Source organism: Panthera uncia (assembly GCF_023721935.1).
Source record: "Panthera uncia isolate 11264 chromosome B3 unlocalized genomic scaffold, Puncia_PCG_1.0 HiC_scaffold_1, whole genome shotgun sequence".
Taxonomy (NCBI): domain Eukaryota; kingdom Metazoa; phylum Chordata; class Mammalia; order Carnivora; family Felidae; genus Panthera; species Panthera uncia.
The window spans coordinates 30,688,790-30,708,024 of record NW_026057582.1 but is presented as its reverse complement, the minus strand read 5'-3'; the positions used below and the strand labels follow the sequence as shown (position 1 = coordinate 30,708,024).

General features: G+C 48.6%; 1 protein-coding gene and 1 pseudogene across 1 annotated transcript in view; one reads left to right on the top strand and one right to left on the bottom strand.

The window, feature by feature from the left end:
- SLC8A3 (solute carrier family 8 member A3) overlaps positions 1 to 17,537 on the bottom strand; it is a 124,186-nt gene extending 106,649 nt beyond the window's left edge. The window contains exon 1 of the mRNA XM_049612565.1: positions 15,360 to 17,537. Within this exon, the coding sequence (XP_049468522.1) occupies positions 15,360 to 17,143 (1,784 nt within the window). The 5' untranslated portion in view covers positions 17,144 to 17,537. The remainder of the gene's footprint in view (positions 1 to 15,359) is intronic.
- A 1,152-nt stretch (positions 17,538 to 18,689) lies between these two features.
- On the top strand, positions 18,690 to 18,768 carry LOC125910650 (uncharacterized; annotated as a pseudogene).
- The last annotated feature ends 467 nt before the right edge of the window (positions 18,769 to 19,235 follow it).

Below are 19,235 nucleotides of genomic sequence, written 5' to 3'. Positions count from 1 at the left end.
GTGAACTTCCTCTTTTGCGTGGCACAGGAGAAGGGCAGCACCCTGGACAGCACTACAGGAGTCATGGCGCTCTTACTCCAGATCACCTGTCCATCAAGAGCAGGGTTCTCCATCTGAAGGAGTCCAGGACCCACAGGCATGTGGTTTTCATCACAGGAGCCCATAGACGGGACTCCACTCTGGAACAGTAATTGTTCTGTTCAAGCCTCCTGATCAGCAACAGGATCTGGGTGGATAGTGTAGCATGAGGCCCGGGGGAGCAAGTCAAGTGAGAGAGGCCTCGCCACTGCCTACATGCCAAGGACCCTCAGGAGCCTGCACTATAATTATTGTAGTTGTCCCAGCCCCAGAATCCCACCGGCAAGTAATTTCACACGTAGTTATGCTTTCGGCCCTTCCTCTCCTTTTATTCTCTGCCTCTCTCCACGTTCCTGCTCCACGTTCCGCCTCTCTCCACGTTCCTCCATCTCCCAAACAAATCCCATAAAGTCCATCTCAGGATGCAGAGGAATCAACCCCAAGGTCACCTCTCACCCCGGCCCGAGGCTGCTCTCCAAAGAGAGAGCAGCCTGTCATGTTCCCTGACATAGTCAAAGAAATCCCAGATGATGATATTTCCCTCCACCTTCCACCAGACAAGACTCTTTGACTTTCTATCTTTAGATCAACTGTCTCTTCCTAAAAGCTCACCTTGGGCTCAGAGTGGGAATATAATTACTAATAGGAGAACCTGAGCAAAATGCTGGTCCACATAGGTCAGAATGGCTGTGATATGGCCAAGGTTCTATTAATTAATTACTTAACTGATAACTAGCACAATATGCCTGATGAGTGATTTAGACTAGGCACCGTGTTAAATGTTTGACAGTCGTTTCTAATCCTCATGTCAACCCTACGAGGGAGGTACTATTATTATCCACATTGCATAGATGAGAAAAGTGAAAGGTTAGGTAACCTGCCCCAGCTCCCATCACCAGGAGGTAGCTGTGCTGGGACTCCAACTTGGTCTGTGTGACACCTGGTCTATGCACTTAATCACCCTGCCCTATTACCCTCCTATGTGTATACGGGCTTCTACCCACACTGTTGCTCTTACACCTGTCATTGGCAATCTCGCTGGTGATAAAGCAAAGTCCTGTCTTCCAACTCCCTGATGCTCATCCTGTGCCCCCTACTCACCTGAGTGCCACCCTCCTTACATGACAGTCATGGCTCTCTTGAGGTCAGGCTGTCCTGCCCCAGCCAGGCCTGCCTCATTTGAAGAAGGAACAAGGTAACATGTCTGCATTTCAGGACAAGCAGGTGACACACCTACATCTCAGGACCAGCCGCAAAGCACCAGGGGACACCAAAGGGAGAGAGGATCGGGAGAATAGGCCCTTCTGTTGCCTCCCAGTCACAAGATGCGAGAGTCTTGACCACATGGGGGGGCATTGTTGTCAGTGGCCCAGAGTTTAGCCATTGGAAGGGTGGGGAGGGAGAAATGAGCATGCAGTTCATAGAGCGTCACCTAGGGCCTCTGGGCAGTTATTTAAGAACTACCAATGGACCAGGACCAAGAAGACAAAAGAGGAGGCCATTATAATAGCTGTAATAAAGTAACCTGACTTGGGTAAATGGCTTAAAGGAAGTGGCCTTTATTCCCCTGGTTCCTCATATAATTTACAAGCAGGAATCCAAATTATATGGACAATTATAGTCCATATATAAGCTGCTAAATGAGGTCTGGCCTCCTTTGCCCTGGGAGCTGTGGGTCAGCGGCGTAAGGACAGTTCACCCCACCGGCACTGCTCTCCCCTGCACCTGTCCTTCAGCCATGAGCGCGAGGTCCCTCACTCCCTGAAGTGTAGAGTATGCATTATGCGGGGCTTGGGTATCAGCTTCCTGCAGCTGCTATAACAAACCTGGCAGCCTCAAACAATAGAAACATTTTCTCTCGTGGGTCTGAAAGCTACAGGTCTGAAATCAAGGTGTTGGTAGGGTTGATGCCTTCCTCGGCAGTTCCGAGGGAGAATCGATTCCATGCTTCTCTCCTAGCTTCTGGTGTTGGCTGACAACGCTTGGCACCCCCTGGCTTGTACCTGCATCCCTCTGCATCTTTGTCCTCGGTTGTCACATGGACTTCTTCCCCGTCTACCTTCACATGGCCTCCTTAAAAGGATGCCAGTTGTAGGATCTAGGTTCTGGGTAGACATGAATTTCAGTGGGTCGGCGGCGGGGGACTCTCTTCAACCCAGTACATGTTGCCAATGACGTTTTTGGCAGATCCCACATAACAGCAAGGAAGGGATGTGGGTTCCTCAAGAGGAGGGCTCAAGATGCAGGTGGGGAGGTAGAAGGAGGAGGCCACCTTGAGCAGTCAGTGTCCCCGCCACACTGAGGCACCGCCCCATTTAAAACATTTCACAGAAATCGAGCCCAAAGGAGCAAAGAAAGTCATGCACAGAACTAAGGCAATTCCCCCCACAGCTCGAAACAGCAGGCGTCCTCCCCCACAACGGGCAACATTTGAATCATCCAGGTAAAATGCCAGGTAACTCAACCCATCTAACCTCCCCTCCCCACAAGCTACCATGGAAAACAGGCAAATGCCTTCAGTCTCCTTTCCTCTCCCTTCTAACCCCCAGGAGGGCTGGAGGACCCCAAGGGGCTCTGACCATGAAAGGAGAACGGGGCCCCCGGCCTCCCACTCAGCTAAGAACAATCCTGGGCAGGGGGGTTCGTGGCAAATCACAGAGAGAGCAGAACAGGATCGACCCCCAGGTTCCCTCCTTTCTGCTGGTGCGGACTCTGCAGAACTGCATCCAATCTGGGCTAAGCAGATTAGTTCCCTCCCAGTGAAAAGTTCTGGGCAGCTGAGCAGGGCAGCTCCCTGCACAGTGGCAGGGGGCTGTCATTACAAGGCCCAGATAGGACATAATTACATACTCCCCAGAGGGAGCTCCTAATCGAATTACAGGGTGTCTCCTGAGCAGGAAAGGCAGCCCGTGCTCAGAGGTGGCCGAGCAGTCCAGGAACAGACCCTCCGAGGAGCTGGTGCCAGGCAGGGGTTGGGCCGTGGAGAAGTTCAGGCACGCGCAGGCCCAGAGGGCTCCATGGATCTCGCTGAAACTGGGAGAGGAGAGGAAGTATGCGTGGAGAGCAGGGGACCCCTGGTCTTCATGCCTTAGAAGTGAGTTCCAGTCCCATGTCCCCCTGGGCTTGCTGCAAACTGGAAGTGGTACAGAGCCAGAGGAGATGCCAGGAATTCATTCTGTTCATTCGTTCGTTCATTCATTCATTCATTCAACGGACATTTTTTGGTGTCTCTATGATATGTGACAGGCATGGGGAAGAACTGGCTGCTGTTCTGGTCTGAGGACATGGCCTGGCTGGATACCATTTACTCCTGAGGCCAACCTATACTTATATCTGTGTGTGCCCCACAAGCCAAGCCAATTAGCCAATCTTCTTCATTTTATTTTATTTTTTATTTTGAGAGAGAGAGAGAAAGAGGGGGGGGGAGAGAATGAGTGGGGGAGGGGCAGAGAGAGAGGGAGAGATGGAATCCCAAGCAGGCTCCGTGCTGTCAACACAGAGCCCGACGTGGGGCTTGAACTCACGAACCGTGAGATCATGACCTGAGCTGAGATCATGACCTGAGCTGAGATCAGGAGTCGGGTAATTAACCGCGCTCCAGCCATTCTTCCTAACCAGTCTTCCTGGGGCGACTGCAGGAGGAGGTCACCTCTAACGCCTCCAAACTGAATCCCAACAAAGGCCGGTGGCAATGCCTCTGTGAGGCCACAGCCTGAGGAGGACCCCTCTTCTATAGAAAGTCTAAACGGGATGTGAACTGATTAGTTTTTATTTCAATTCTAGCTCGTTAACATCCAGTGTTCTATTAGTTTCAGGTGTACAATCGAGCGATCCGACACTTGCATACATCACCCAGTGCTCATGACAAGAGCACTCCTTCATCTCTATCCCCTATTCCCCCCCCCCCCCCCCCCCCCCCCCCCGCCCACCTCCCCTCTGGCGGCCATCAGTTTGGGCTCTATAGTTAGGAGTCTGTTTCTTGGTTTGTGTCTCTCTTTCTCTTTTTTTTCCCCTTTGCTCGTTTGTTTTGTCTCTTAAAGCTCCACATACGCAACTCCTTCAACACGCTTCAAATCCTGCCAGACTGGGAACTCCCTGAGGACAGGGATTGGGTCTCTTCTCACTGTGTCAACTCACAGTGTGAGCTCACCAATGTCTGCTGGCTGTACCCAGAGTGCTGGACAACGGCCTCCTGTTTCCACTCTCCTGTTGCTTCCAGCCTCACTGATTGAGCCTCTCATAGGCTCTTGGGGGGCTGCGGCGGAGCCCCTCCTGCTCTCTTTGATCATCCCTCCCTCTAACTCTTGGTCCTAAACGCCCTCAGACACGTGAGGCTGATAGGCACAGCCTCAGAGGAGGCGCCCCCGGATCTGAACACGTGGTCCTGTGCCAGCCTTGCCCTGTTCCCCAGGCAGCAGGCCAAACCATCATCTGTTGGTAGCTCCTGATGGTGCAGTGGCACAAATAAGAATCTTCTGTGCACCGGCCTGGGCACGGGTGGGGCTGAGCCAGCAGTCAAGGGTGACGAGTCCAGACTTCTGAGTTGGGCGTTAAGGAGTTTATTTGGCCCTGGCCAACTTCTCTGAGCCCAGCTGCCCCTGAATTAAAAGGAAAGCAGCCAACTCTTGCTGTTAAGGAAGAGATGGGGGGATGCGCCCTTAGACTCTTCCATAGGAGGAGAAGAAAGCCCGCTTTCAGCTTCATCACCTTATTCTGATGCTAAAATGTGGGACATAGTAGAAAGAATATGTGATTTAGAAACAGAAGATCTAGGTTTTTAAAAAAAAATTTTTTTTAATGTTTATTTTTGAGAGAGAGAGAGAGAGAGAGACTGAGACAGAGCACTAGCAGAGGAGGGGCAGAGAGAGAGGGGGAGACACAGGATCCGAAGCAGGCTCCAGGCTCTGAGCTGTCAGCACAGAGCCCAGCGTAGGGCTTGAACTCATGAACCATGAGATCATGACCCGAGCTGAAGTTGGACGCTTAACCGACTGAGCCACCCCGGTGCCCCAAGATGATGTAGGTTTTGATACGTCCTTAAATCCCTGTGTTCTAGGGCAAATTACTTCATGTTTCTTAGGACTCTGTTACCTAATCTGAAGAAAGTGATAACGTTAACCCTAAAGTATTACAAAATCCTTATTTTTTTTTTATATTTTCAAATAAATATTCCAAGTTTTATTGTGTAAGAAAAATAATAATAGTAGTCTTTTCCCCGCAGGTCTGAACGGTAAAGCCTAAGTAACCAATACTATGCCTTATAGTCTGATATATTCTGATATATTTCTAGTACCTTGATCTTCCCATGAGGTCACCTGCATCAAAATAACTTTAAACAATTAGTGCCTAATATTTTTAGAGCATTTCACATCAGACACTTACTTTGAAAGTCAGCCCTTGGCTATGTTCATTCTACTCACTCCCTGACCCCCAAACTAGAAAGTGTATTTTCTACCAGCAGTCCACATGGGTTAATTAAAATGCCATTTGTCTTTGCTTTAGCTACAATCAAATTAACTCATTATAGTAACGTGAGTTATCTTTTGCTATGTTTTATGGGGAAAAAATGAAAATCTAATTAATTTTCAGTGAATCTTCTAAAACACGGGTTCTATGAGGAAGGACAGATAATTAAAATGGCCTGTGATGGGGAGCTGGCAGGGAACCACTGGTCTAGCTGATGAAACCCACCAGCTTAGCAGGGGTTCTGAAAGATCATGGTCTGACAAGTAAATTATCTGCTCCATGTGTCCAATGGGCATTTGTGGATCTATCCAGGGAACAGGACAAAGTTCTGCTTTGTGTAGGATGAAGAAGAGAGCGGTTCCTTGGGACTGGCCCCATATCAGAGACAGTGGCAACTTCACACTAATGCAACTCACTGAAACGGAGACTCTTGAGTTTCTTCATCCCGTGAAGTTCCTTCCATTTCTCCACCCAGGACTAGCAGTGGTAGATATTTGGCCTTCCCTTCTCATAGCCACAGTTGGCTCCGGCCACAGCCTCAAAACTCCTTTCCAAGATGGCCCCCTGGATAGTCACTATGAACTGACTGCAGCTGCCACAAAAGGAATCCTATCTTACACCCCAGCCCGGTGCCCAGGAACACAGGCAGCTGACAGAGTCACACGCCGTGTCACCTGGAGATGGGAATACTCTGGCTTCTGGGGAGTTCCTGGAAACGCGTCCAGTTACAGCTCCAGACACAAAGAGGGGGTGCCTGCTGGCTCCGGCTAAGTCCAGCTGACCAGCTGTCGGGCAGGGGAGGGGTGGCAAAGGAAAGGCTGTCACTCTGTCCCTGGCGGGCATGGGAGGTAGGAAAGCTTTCTGTCTTGGTCTGGAACACAAGCCAGTCTGGAAACCCACACCCAGGAAGAGGCTTTGAAAGTGACTCAGTACCCAAATAACACACTCGAAAATGACAGCAGCTCATCTGCTGACGCTAGTCTCCTGGAGAGGACAGACCAGAAGAGGATAAGGGGGAGGGGGGGAGGGGGGGATGACCCTGGTAGCCTTGAGATTTGTGCCACTGAACATCACCCACTAGGAATGCTTTCTGTTGATCCGAGCAGAGGCCAATTTACTCTTGGCTACTGAGGCTGCGGTCAATGTGAATTTGATCCGGCTGGGGCCTCCAGAGGCGGCTATTTCTCCCATTCTCCAGCCTACCGCCCAACACAGACGGTAAAATCAGTGTTCTCTCTGAGGCACGGCAAACCTCGTTACGTGCCAGTTTTGAGGTGACAGATGATGGTCACACCTGGGACGTTTTTCGAAGTGACACTGCCCCCACTTATAGACACAGCTGCTTGGGTAGCTTACCATGGAATCCGCACGGTAACTTCGTTTTTCCACTCCGCCATCTGGTTGTGGTAGATTAACTGCTGGGGCGAGGAGAGCTTGGCTTGACTCAGGGCAACCAAGACAGATCTGGCCAGTGGCCTCTGACATGGCCAAGCTGGCAAAGTATGGACCCATTCGATTCCCTCTCTTGAGAACCTGAGGTAGAAGGTCTTTCCAGATAGGAGCCGAGAGCCACACGGAGAGAGGAGCCATGAAGCAGGACGGCTGGTCTGTGAGGTATCACTGCAAGCTAGGAAGCGGCACGGGGGAAGGCCACAGAGAGAAGCGGAGATGCCTGGAGACAGAGACCACGTGGTCCAGAGGGGAGAGCATCAGAAAGAGAAGGTAGCCCCCCAGGGCTCCCCTGCCTGCCTGACAGCTTTCTGCTACCAGTTCTAGTCTACGCTGATCCTTACAGTTGAACCCTACTGTCTCAATATACAGTCAAGGCAAAGACTTTGTGGGTAAGGGAAAAAGAGCACCACAGTGAGTGGTTTGCTAGCTGGGGGATATCAGTCTTCTGGGTTATCGTGAAGCCCGTTCTCTCTGTCCAAATGACAGGCTTTCGTAAGGGATACCTACAGCTCATTCTCGATCACTCGAAGAAATCGCAGATCAGACGGCAGACACGAGGCAATCCAAGTACAGATGCCAGCAGTGTGAGGGATAAGAATACAGAAGAAGACTTAAAGGAAGCGAGGAGGAAGGCGCTGAGTGTGACAGGGGTAGGAACCACAGCTTTCGTGGCGCCAGTGCCTGGAGCATGTATGATAGAGAGAGAGAGAGATGATGCACCACAGGGCGTGTAGAAGACACGGCGAGAATTAACAACAAAGTATTCCAACGGGAAGTAAGGTGTGAGCAGGGGAATAAGGCAAACACGTGAAGATTTGCAGCCAGGGCCGTGAGCCCTAGCTACGGTGGCGGAGCACATCCTAGATGACCACAGCTCAGACAGAGAGGGTCCGGCGACAGTGGGGTTCACAAGGAGAAACCGTGTGGGATTCACAAGGACAGCATCGAAAGGTAGACAGATCAAGGCCAATGGCTCTGGAGAGAGATGGACGACGAGGGAAAAGCAGCAGTATTAGTCATCCATAATCCATAATTCGTTCTGCACTCATATTCTGAGTTTGAGTTATTATCAAGATGTCACTCGTTTTGGGGGCGCCTGGGTGGCTCAGTCGGTTTAAGCGGCCGACTTTGGCTCAGGTCATGATCTCGCGGTCCGTGAGTTCAAGCCCCGCGTCGGGCTCTGTGCTGACAGCTCAGAGCCTGGAGCCTGTTTCAGATTCTGTGTCTCCCTCTCTCTGATCCTCCCCTGGTCATGCTCTGTCTCTCCCTGTCTCAAAAGTAAATAAAAAACGTTAAAAAAAAAAAAAGATGTCACTCATTTTGAAAGCACCAACTAAAGGACCCAAGACAGGGCATGGTCTGTGTCATAAAGAACTGGTTCATGAGCCTCCCCACCAAGTGGTGACCGGCTTGGGCTCAGGCTCAGGTTAAGGAGGCTGCATCCATTCATGCTGACTGTTAGCTAGAGGGGCCCAGGAGGGTGCACATCCGTAGCTGAAGTCAAATGTATACATGTACCTCATGGTGACTCCATTTTCAGAAAAACAAATTTCTCCATAATGAGTAAGTTCCTCCTTCAACTTTACCTTCTTCTCTGTGCATACAGGTAATTTCCCACTTGGGTACCTGGTAGGTGGTAGGGATGGGAATATAATTCCTATGAATGATAGCTACCATGCCCCCTGAGAATGTTGACCTAGTGCTTTCCTTTGTGGTCATTTAGCAAAACTCTCAAAGCATTTGATTCCTGCAAAATGTTTCTGGACTGTGAAGAATTTAAATATGAGGACTTTGCTCTATTTGCAGATCAAGGAGTTCTCTCTTTCCAACTGTCAATTATATATGACTGGCTCTAGGCCAGGGCTTCCTATTGCTTCTAGAAGTGAAGCTTAGTTTCTCTTTTATTTTATTTATTTATTAAGTTTATTTATTTACTTGAGAGAGAGAGAGAGAGAGAGAGGGAGGGAGAAAGCACGAGTGGAAGAGGAGCAGAGAGAGGGAGAGAGAGAATTCCAAGCAGGCTCTGAGCTGTCAGCACAGAGCCCAACACAGGGCTCGAACTCACGAACCATGAGACCGTGACCTAAGCTGAAGTCGGACGCTTAATAGACTGAACCACACAGGCGTACCTACTTTCTCTTTTAAAAAACAAGAAAACAATAATACACCTGGGAAGGCGATGAAAGGCTGGACAGTTAGAAAGTCCTGCCCACTCACCCACCTCGCTTTGTCCCTTTCTATCTTTCTTGTGAATGAACAAGGAAACTTTGACCTTAAGAACCAGAAAAGTCAAAACAAAATAAACAAGGCTGATGGCAGTACCTTCACTGGTATTCCTTTATTAATACTGCCCAAAGCCCAACTAGCTCCTCTCTAAGAAAGGAAGCCTTCTTTGAGGAGAAGTCTGTTTCATTTCCTGACTGGCCAGTCATGTGATCCTCTCGAATCACAATATTCCTTTCCCCTCACACCAACCTAATGTATCCTCAACCCCGCAGCACTGAGCTGTCTCATACCAGAGGGCAATCCAATGTGAGAGGAGCAGGGGTGGTCACACAGGACGCTCTGCTACATAGGGTCTCTGACCAAGTGAGGTACAGGGAATGCTGACTGATCCAAGGTTGCCAGGAGACCCTGCATCTTAGACCCCAAAACAAATTAACCAGGAAGACTCTGGACTTCCAGAGATTTTTATAAACATGTAAAGTTTAAGTAGACTTTGGGTGCTTTGTGGATCCTGGAGTTGGGATATGTCCTTCTTTTTTTTTTTTTAATTAATTAATTTATTTTGAGATAGTGCGTAAGTGGGGGAGAGGTGGGGGGGGTGGGGCGTGGAGGAAGAGAATCCCAAGCAGGCTCCAAGCTGTGAGCGAACCCATGCACCGTGAAATCATGACCTGAGCCAAAACTGAGAGTCAGACGCTCGATGACTGAGCCACCCAGGCACACCGGAATATGCCCTTCTTTGACATAATCTTTGACAGTTTCAGTAATTAAGACGAAACAATATATATCAGGGCCTTTCTGGGCACAATATCCAAAGCTTCTGCGAAGAAAGCCACACAGCCACATAACCTATAATCGTTCCTTTGGACCCAGAAGGAAAAGAGCTGTAGTTGAACAACCCTATTTGAAATGTCCATTGTACTGTTAAGAACCCCATTCAACTACTGGCTTAGGTACGGATTCCCTTCTCCAGGACTACTTGGAGCCAAGTACATAGCTCCGCTGTGAGTTCCACAAAGCCACAGGTCCTGGTGACCGACGGTTTCCCTAAAGCTGGAGAGAGATCTCCTTACTGGAAGTCCGGCACTGAAGGCAGAAGAAAAGAGAGGGAAAGGAATGTCACCTGATCCCACCCTCACAAAGTTTGCAGCTTGTGACTTTTCTCAAGAACAGGAAGGGCATTCTCCGGGCAAATAATCTCCCTTGCTGGCACGGGAAGAGTCTATTCTAACACCAAAGAATAAGGAAAAAGCCTAGTATGTTTTAGTTAAAGTGTAGGAGGGGCGGATTGTGTCCTGGAGCAGTCCGGAGTTTGATGGAAAGATTCCCTGAGGTTGAAACTTTATAGAGAAAGCACCTCTGGAAGGGAATGGCCTGCATCATTTTGAAAGAAAAAAAAAAAAAAGTCATTATTTCATGGAACAAGGTCTTGTCTGCAATTTACCAGCATTGCCCAAAAGATGTCCCAGCTATGCTTGTCACCTTTTCTCAGTAAATCACTAAGATGGTTTTTCCCCCACCTTTGGGCCCAATAGTTTTCTTCCTGAACAGTCTCAAGGTGAACGAAGAGATTAAAAATAGCCCATAATACGTTATTATTCCCAGTTAAGATATTAGTCACATAATACTGTTGGATTTGTACTTCCCAGAGCACTTTTCACCCAAGAATTTCTATACACTTTCCAAAGTTAACATTGTTCTGATGGATAAAAACAAGAAAGTCCAAACTGGGAGGGAGAGACATTAAATCAGTAGCGTCTACAACGTCCTTGCCAACTCTTAACTTTCTATCCTATCTAGCTGTGTGATATTAGACAAGTCCCTTCCCCTCTCCGAATCTCAGCTTCATAATTTGTAAGTGGGAGGTCAGGTGCTTTCTGGCTTTTGCATTCTAATTTTGTTGGAAACTACGTGGCACAGCTAATACTCCATTCTTCTTTGAAGGAGGCCTATGCCATTTAATTACAGGAGGTCTTGACATTTGCCTGTCTGACGTCAGGGACTCTGACTATTCTCAGAGACCCCAAAGGTCTATGAGCTGCAATATTCTATTATTTTGCAGAAGCGTGCTGTGAGCCTGGGATACAGGTGCAGGCACATTGTTTAGTGAGTGAGATTAATGTGCCAGCAGCACGCATATATACCTCCACGAGGTTTTGTTATTGTCTGCAGTAGGCTCAAAGGCCATAATTCTAAGGATGTGCTTTAGTGGTAGCCACAAAGGTGGGGATTCTTCTAGATCATGAAGATGTCAATCGGATCCCTCACAAATGTCGAGAGTTTATTGTGATGTGGGTTTAAGGTCGTCATGTACCCACCCCCCCGCTTCATCTGCTTCACTACTACATCCTTGGTGAAGGCTGCTTTCGAAACTTGAGTGGTGTCACACATACGGCAAAGAGCTTTCATTTCTCTTTTACTGAGCTTATCTCAACCACAGCACTTCTCCCATGTGTTTTGATTTGTCTATATGCCCAGTACCCTCTTCACTGGAGAAGATTCTTGAGAGCTGAAATGCCAGCTTGTCCTACTCACTTATTTATCTCCAGTCCACGTAATGTATCTAGCACGTGGCAGACATTTAATAAATGTTTGTTGAATGACCGAGCACCTTTTTTGAGCAGGCACCGTGCTGCAGGTACAACTTCTGCGTATTTGTATGTCGTACTTATCACTCCCCTGCAGGATAGATACTACAATTCCTGTCATCCCAACAAAATATCTGGGGCTTGGCCAGGTGAAATGACTTGTTCAAAGCTACACAACTGGTGACGGATTCACATCTGTTTGTCAGACTTCAAAGTTCATGGTTGTCTATCCTACCGTGGTGCTAAGGACGTCAATGAAGAAGTAAAGCATAAAATAAAACCACACGAGTGAATTCATCGCCCAATAGCATTGATAGGGCACAGGCCTGGCTTCAACCTGAATAGGTTTTTGGAAGAGTGTAATGAGGGCAAGATCGACGGTGCTCCGGAGCCGGGTAGGCAAAGAAAGCTGCACAGAGAGGGAAGGATTGGAAGGCGGAACTGCTCCAGGCATCACACAGCTTCTGTCTAGGTACCCTGAGGGTTTCAATTTCAGTTTCCAGATTGGCATTGCAATTAGCAAGGTCTCAGGGTAGGAGCTGGGTTCTAGCTAAGTTGGAGTTGCAAGCTGGAACTGGAAAGCAAGCCTTCTTGATTCAATTAAGCAGGTCAGCTGAAAAGCCACTTTGCTTCCTGGGTCTCATGGTTTGGCTCAGAGCTCTAACGCCTTTCAACTCTAAGTTGGGACCAACAGCATCAGGAGCTTCTTAGAAACACGGGATCTCAAACCCTACTCTCGACCTTTTGAATCGTAATCTGCAAGGTTCCTGGGTGGTTCAGAAGCACGTTAAAACCCGAGAAACATTACTCTAGAAGATATTCTAAGGTCCTTTCTGGCTCTAATATTTTGGGAGTTTAGATTAGGAATCTTCACAATAACCAAAAAACTAACATGTTTATTAACTAGGGTTACACAGAGATTGAAGAAGCCCGATCACCTCAACAGCGTCTTCTGAAGAATACTGTTAATTCACTGAGACTGTTATTAATGGCCTCATGTACTGAGCACTTAGCATATACAGACAACACTGCATATGGTATTTTGAATCGTAACAGCCCTCCAAGAGAAACATTATTATCCCTTTTTTACCGATGAGGAAATCATCTCACAAATTAATAAAATGTCCCCCAAATACCTGGTTCAATCAGACCTAGAGCCAGAATCTTCACCCAAAGTACATAGAGCCCATGGTTTTTCTGCTACATCATACTGCCACTATTTATAAAATTACAATCTACAGGATCAAGGGTAGGGCTACGGTGTGAAGACAGACTAGCAGGTTACGGACTCATCCTTCCGCAAGGAAGAAAACCAGAAGGGTAGCCTAAAGTCTACCGAAGTCTAAAAACTAATGGGGAGGAAGAGACGGCGGCGACAAAGCTTGTTCACGAAATCCTGGGATACCTGGACCAGAATCGGAAATGTGTGGAGGCTGATATACATGTAGAACCGATATCAGAAGTGATCACTCATGAGGTCCATTTACACCAGGATATTATTCAAGCTGAAAACACAAAGAGATTTGAGGAAGGGTTAGTCATACTCAGAGATCCAAAGTGCACAACTGATTCTTAATGGGACAAAGAAACCGGGAGCCAAGCCTCTGATCTGTCAAAAATTACTCTTCAGTGCCTTTGGTAGATAGGCACTGAACTGGAGAAATCACTAGTCCGTCAAATCATGGCCAGTGCTGTGGTCTCGAGCTCACCGAGTGCCCGACCAAAACCTCTTATATACTGACATCGCCGTAAGCACGTGAAGTTGCGTGGAGTCTGTCTTCCCAGCGAGAGCCTGTCCTTCATTTGTATGTACAAACACTCTCTCCAGAGCACATATAAACGGACAGTATTCTCTAGAAGCACAGGTTTTTACTTAGGCTAACGAATGATTATCCCTCCCAGCAAAATGACTAAACAGAGCTCTAATAAATCAATTTGTCAATGCCTATTTCATTGTGGGAGACGATATCCCCTGCTCCATCTTTGGCTAGTGCAAACAGGACCTAATTTGAGTGCCCGTGTCTACGGTTCCGAAAATCCTGGGGCTGGCAGGAACTGCAAAAAGATCCGACCCTGCCTCCAGGCAAGGACACGACCATCGTTCTCACTTTGCAGATGAGACAGTGCGGTTCTAGAGCCGAAACTAAACGTCTCGCCCAAAGTCACATTAGTAGGAAGGAATAGAGGGAGGACAAGAACAGAGTCCCCGGATGGCTGGTCTGCTGTCAGCAGGATCCAACCCCTTTTGAGCCCTGTCGCATGACTGGACCTGGGAGGAAGCACTTCCATGACACCTCTCCTTCGGTTCTATGGGCTCCCTTCTCTGTGCCCTCCTTCCTTCACCCTCTTACAAACTATGTGTTTTCATTTCCCACTCAAGGTGTTTTTAGCAGGTTCTCGGAGCAGTCTGACATCCCCCTCCCCTTCCTCAATGCCCCTTTTGTCCTTCACGCCTCCTGTTTCTGCTTATTGTTTGTGGACCTGAGCAAGAATTCAGAGACAAGTTTACCCCTTACCACCCCCACCTTTTCGGCCACCCTGCAAATCCTGGGGAAAGTCATTCTGTTGCTTCTTCAGAGCTATCCATCTGAGAAAACAGAAACAAAAATGGAATACCCAGCACAAGAAGGTTCAATGGGGAGAGCCCTTATAGTGATCGAGGTAACAGAAGTGCAATAACCACGGTGTCTGAAGGACTCAGTGGACCTTCACTAACCAGAGAAGCGTTCCAGGAGCATTCTAAACTACGAAGGGAGACGACCACACTGAGGATGTATTTTCTCCCATAGTTCCTAAGAGGGGCTTCCCTATGTTGCTCAGTCAGATCTTGGAGCTCACACCTGTGACTAAAGGCAGGCAGCCACTGCCCTGGGAACTCTGCTTCTGCAAGACACCTCCAATACCCAAGCTGTATTGACTCATCTCACCTAGACTGGGCCGGCCTCACACCATAAAATAGCCTACGGGCATGTACGGTGATTGCCAAATTTCAACCACCTCAGCAATTTCCAAATTGAAGGAGAGACGCCTGGAATCTGGCTATACAAGACAACTGCAGTGTGGTCCCGGGTGGGGGGCGGGGGGGGAGCCAACGGCACTTGCTTCCCTGAGGATGCCCCCGACTGAGCTGGCGCCACCTCAGAATGGAAAGGAACAGCCTCGAGGTTCCTATGAGCCTTCGGCATGAGGACAGGAGGAGGAAGGAGAGACCCCACGGGTCTCCCAGCTCCTGCTTAGTCACGAGAACTCTCCAAAATCGGACATCAAAACTTCTGTCACCCCACACCTCCACCAGCCATCATTCTGAGTTCCCCTGAGGAATGTTCTGTGTCCTTAGATCCTGCCACAGGATTCCCTGCCCAGAAACACTGTAAGGTGAGAAAACCGAAGGAAGGTTTGGAAGTGGAACCAGCCAGGAGTGCCTGCCGATCCTGCGCACCTGTGCTGGAACCCAAGTCTGACATTAACGCGCCGCGAGGAAGAGTTTTAACGACAGAGGAGATGACAAGGGATGGAGGGGGGCGGATAGAATATGGAAAGGTTACTTACACAGTTTCGTCATTCTTGAACTCCAGCTCCCCGTACACGTCTTCAAAATCCTCACCACCACCCTTGGCTGTCCCCTCTACTGTCCTAAAGGGGACGATTACTGTGCCCCGGGCACCTGATGTCCGCAGAACCTTGACTTCCAGGACACCAATACTCTCACTGACACGAATAGTGTCACACTCAAAAGTGAAGATGCCTGCGTGATCATCATCCAAGATGGTGACTGTGGCCACATAAGGGGACGCCAGGATGGCCCGAGGCAATGGCAGACTATTGAGTACTATTGGAGGAATCCCTTCCTCTGGTTGCTCCTCCTCCATCCGGACGTTGCTCAACCTCACGAAGAAGTGTTCATCCTCCTCAAAAATGTCATCATCAATGATGCCCACAGAGAACTCCTTCTGGGTCTCTCCTGGCTTCAGAACCACAGTGCCCTCTGTGAACTCGTAGTCAGCCCCTGCATTGGCAGAGCCATCCTCTGTTTTGTAGTCCACATACACGGTCTTGGACATGTCCCCCCCTTTCCTCACCACCGTCAGGAGTACAGCCCCGCAGTTCTCCAGGCACTGGTAAGAGCATGGGTCGAAGAAGACCTTTGAGACGAAGTCCTCGGGCTCATTGGTGTGCACCTCGCTTATGCTGGAGGCCTTTTTGGCTTGTTCTGCTGCATGCTTCTTCAGAATATTGCCTGCGCCGGTCATCATACGGGTCGCTTGGATCCGGTAGAAGGCACGGCTCTTCTGTTGATGGGAAAGAGCATAGTAATTGGCCATCTCTACCAGCTGATCTAAGTCCTTCTCTGGGTATTTTTGCTTCAGATCCTTTAGAATCCGGATCATCTCCCTGCGGGACTCATCCACTTCCTTCCCTTCCAGGGGCACCAGGTTCCCATCCAGGAAGTGGGAATTCATCATTTTCCCATCCATCTCAATGCCCTTGGGGTGGTTACCCTCTGTCTCTATGATAACCCCTCGGTGTTTATCGGTGCGGTACTTTTTGTGCATGTATTTGTAGAAGAGCAGTCGCCTGTCTGCCACCCAGGCCAGAAGGACACACACTGGAAAGAAGAAGAGAGTGAGAAGGCCTTCCCAAACCTGAACCACACCAGGAGAGAAGACTGCCAGGATCATATAGAGCCAGATGTAGGCAAAGATACTCCAGGCAGCGGTGATGAGGAAGACCCGGAGGTGCTTGATCTTACGAGTCTCTCCGTCAGGGATCACGGAGACGCAGATTCCAATGATGATGAACATGTTAAAAGCTGCACTACCTACGATGGTAGAAGGTCCCAGATCCCCAGCGATGAAGCCATGACCACACACCTCAATTAAAGACAGAAGGATCTCCGGAGCAGAGGAACCCAGGGCCATGAGGGTCAGGTTGGAGACAGTTTCATTCCAGACCCGAATTGTTGTCGTGCTGGTCTCTCCGTTGGGCTTTTTGACGGTCACCTCTCTCTCTTGAGAAGTGATGACTTCAATAGATGCCATGAAGCGGTCAGCAATGATGGACACCCCAAGGAACATGTAGATCAGGGCCACAAAATAGACAATGACCCTGGCAATCTTGTCCCCGAGGGAAGGGTTCTCCGGGTACCAGATTGGTAGGATGACACCCTCCTTGCAGTCCGAGGACTCTGAGCAGGACTCATTGTTCTGTCCTGTGCTGGGCACATCCCCTGAGCCACCAGCCTCCGCCCGGAGACCATTCAGGAAGAGCACAAAAGTAATCAGCCCAAAATGGAGGAAGGCAGAGGTGAGAGGCTGAAACCTTAACCACGCCATACACAAGACTTAGCCGCTGGCTTCCACTGCAGCACCAATGGTCCTCCCGATGGGCCAGAGACCTAGAAAAGACCAGAGAGGCAGGAAAAGGCATGAGGAAAAGGGGGACAGCAAATGGCGGGTTCCCACCAATACAAACCGACATTTCACCTTGAGCGACATATTGCACTAACATATGGGGCAGTCTCTCACTCGGAAAAAAAGATGTCAATGGGAAGCACGAATAGCTGCTCTGTCCACAGGACCATCTGGTGGAGACTCAGTTGAAGAATGGCTTAAAATAGCTGGGAATACTGGTAATGGAAACATAAGTGATACCCTTCTAGTCCTGTCTCAGGCCCCACTGTTATCTGTGAGAGTTAAGAATCAACCGAAAATAGGCCAAGCATGACCTGAATCTTCATCCCCACTTATACTGTTTCCAGGCTTCTTCACCCCTACCATTTCCACACTCGAGAATTCTGCATGGCATACATGTGCCAGGGTATATACCGAACTTTTTTCATGGATGACTCGCCCAAAATAAAATACATTGCCCTGTGTGCAATTGAGCCCACCTGGGAAAACTTCCTTCCCCAAATGCAAAACTTCTACAGGCAAACCGTAATTCTGACATTGCTTGGGGAATCAAGAGGGTTGATCGGGTGGCGAATGCTACCTGCAGTATAGCTAAACGGGGGCCCTGAAAGCTGTGCTCAAGCCCCAATACCCAGCAGCTCTTATGAAAACTTGCTTAGGAAACAGCTGAGGCATCCAGTTACAGGAAGATGAAATCAGTCAGCCGCTCAAACTCCACCCCCAAACCCTGGAAGGGCCGAGTGATAGAGATCACCATGACTGAAACGTACAAGTGGCTCTCAAATACTGTTTTTTTTAATCGTAGACACGATTTGGGGGTGAAATGCAGCCTCACCCGTCGGCCTCAGACCAGTAAGAGCGGAGCACGAATTCAGGAGAAGGAAAAGAAACTCAACAGAAACTACGGATTCATCTTTCCACTCATTGCCTCATTCAGACGCAAGGAGAATGCAAATATCCATGTGATAGCTCTAAAAAAAAAAAAAAAAAAGAAGGAAAGAAACTATTTGCCCATTTTTCCACCTCTGCTGCGCCCGTGCGGGGTACCTTTAGTAACAGAAGAATGCTAATTTGCGTCTGTACAGTACCTTAAAGGATTCAAAGTCCTGTCCTCCACATCTGTCCCCCTTTCTCCACTGTTTCCCATCTCAGAATATGGCACCTCCATCCACCCTGTTACTCATGCCAGACAATGGGTATGTGTCTGCAGGCCTTCCCCCTTGCTCCTGTCCCTTGTGCACCCAGCACTGAAGCCTAGACTCTCCCCCCACCTCTACCAAAACCATCACAGCCACCATTACTCCTCACCTCACGAATCTACTGCAGTGACCTCCTGACCGAACTCTCCACTCGATTTCCTCAGACAGCAACAGTCGCCTTTTCTAAAAACTCCAAACCTACACTGTCACATCCCTACGTGAAGCCCTTCCGTAGTTTTTGCTTATCCTTAATATAAAGGTTCTTTACCACCACTTCTCGGCCTTTTGGCTAAGATCAAGTGTACTATCTGTTCTCATCAGTTTCAAGATTCTTTACCATGACCTACAAAGTCTCCCCCTTTATCTTCTGCCACTCTCCCTCTTACTGCATTTCAGCAGCAATGGACTTCATGTCTGGCCCTGGATGGCACCAAGTTATTTTCTACCTCAGGACCTTTGCACACACGACATCATCCACGCACGCCTGAAATGACTATTTCTTCTTGGTACCCCTACTCTTAACAAGGTTTTAGATCTTAGCTTAATATCACTGTCTCAGAAAAAATTACTCTCACTCCTAGAGACGGTCAACTTTCCCTGTTATGTCTTCTCATCACACTCTCCTTTTCCTTCATGGCACTTATGAAACTTTGAAATTACATGTCTATTTGTGGGGTTATATAATGAATGTCTAACTCATCCATTAAACTGTGAATAAAATCAAGGCAAAGACTGCGTCTATTCTGTTTACTGTGGTGTCCTAAGTAGTCAATTAGTGCATTCTCAGCAGCTGTATGTTTTTGGAATAAACAAAT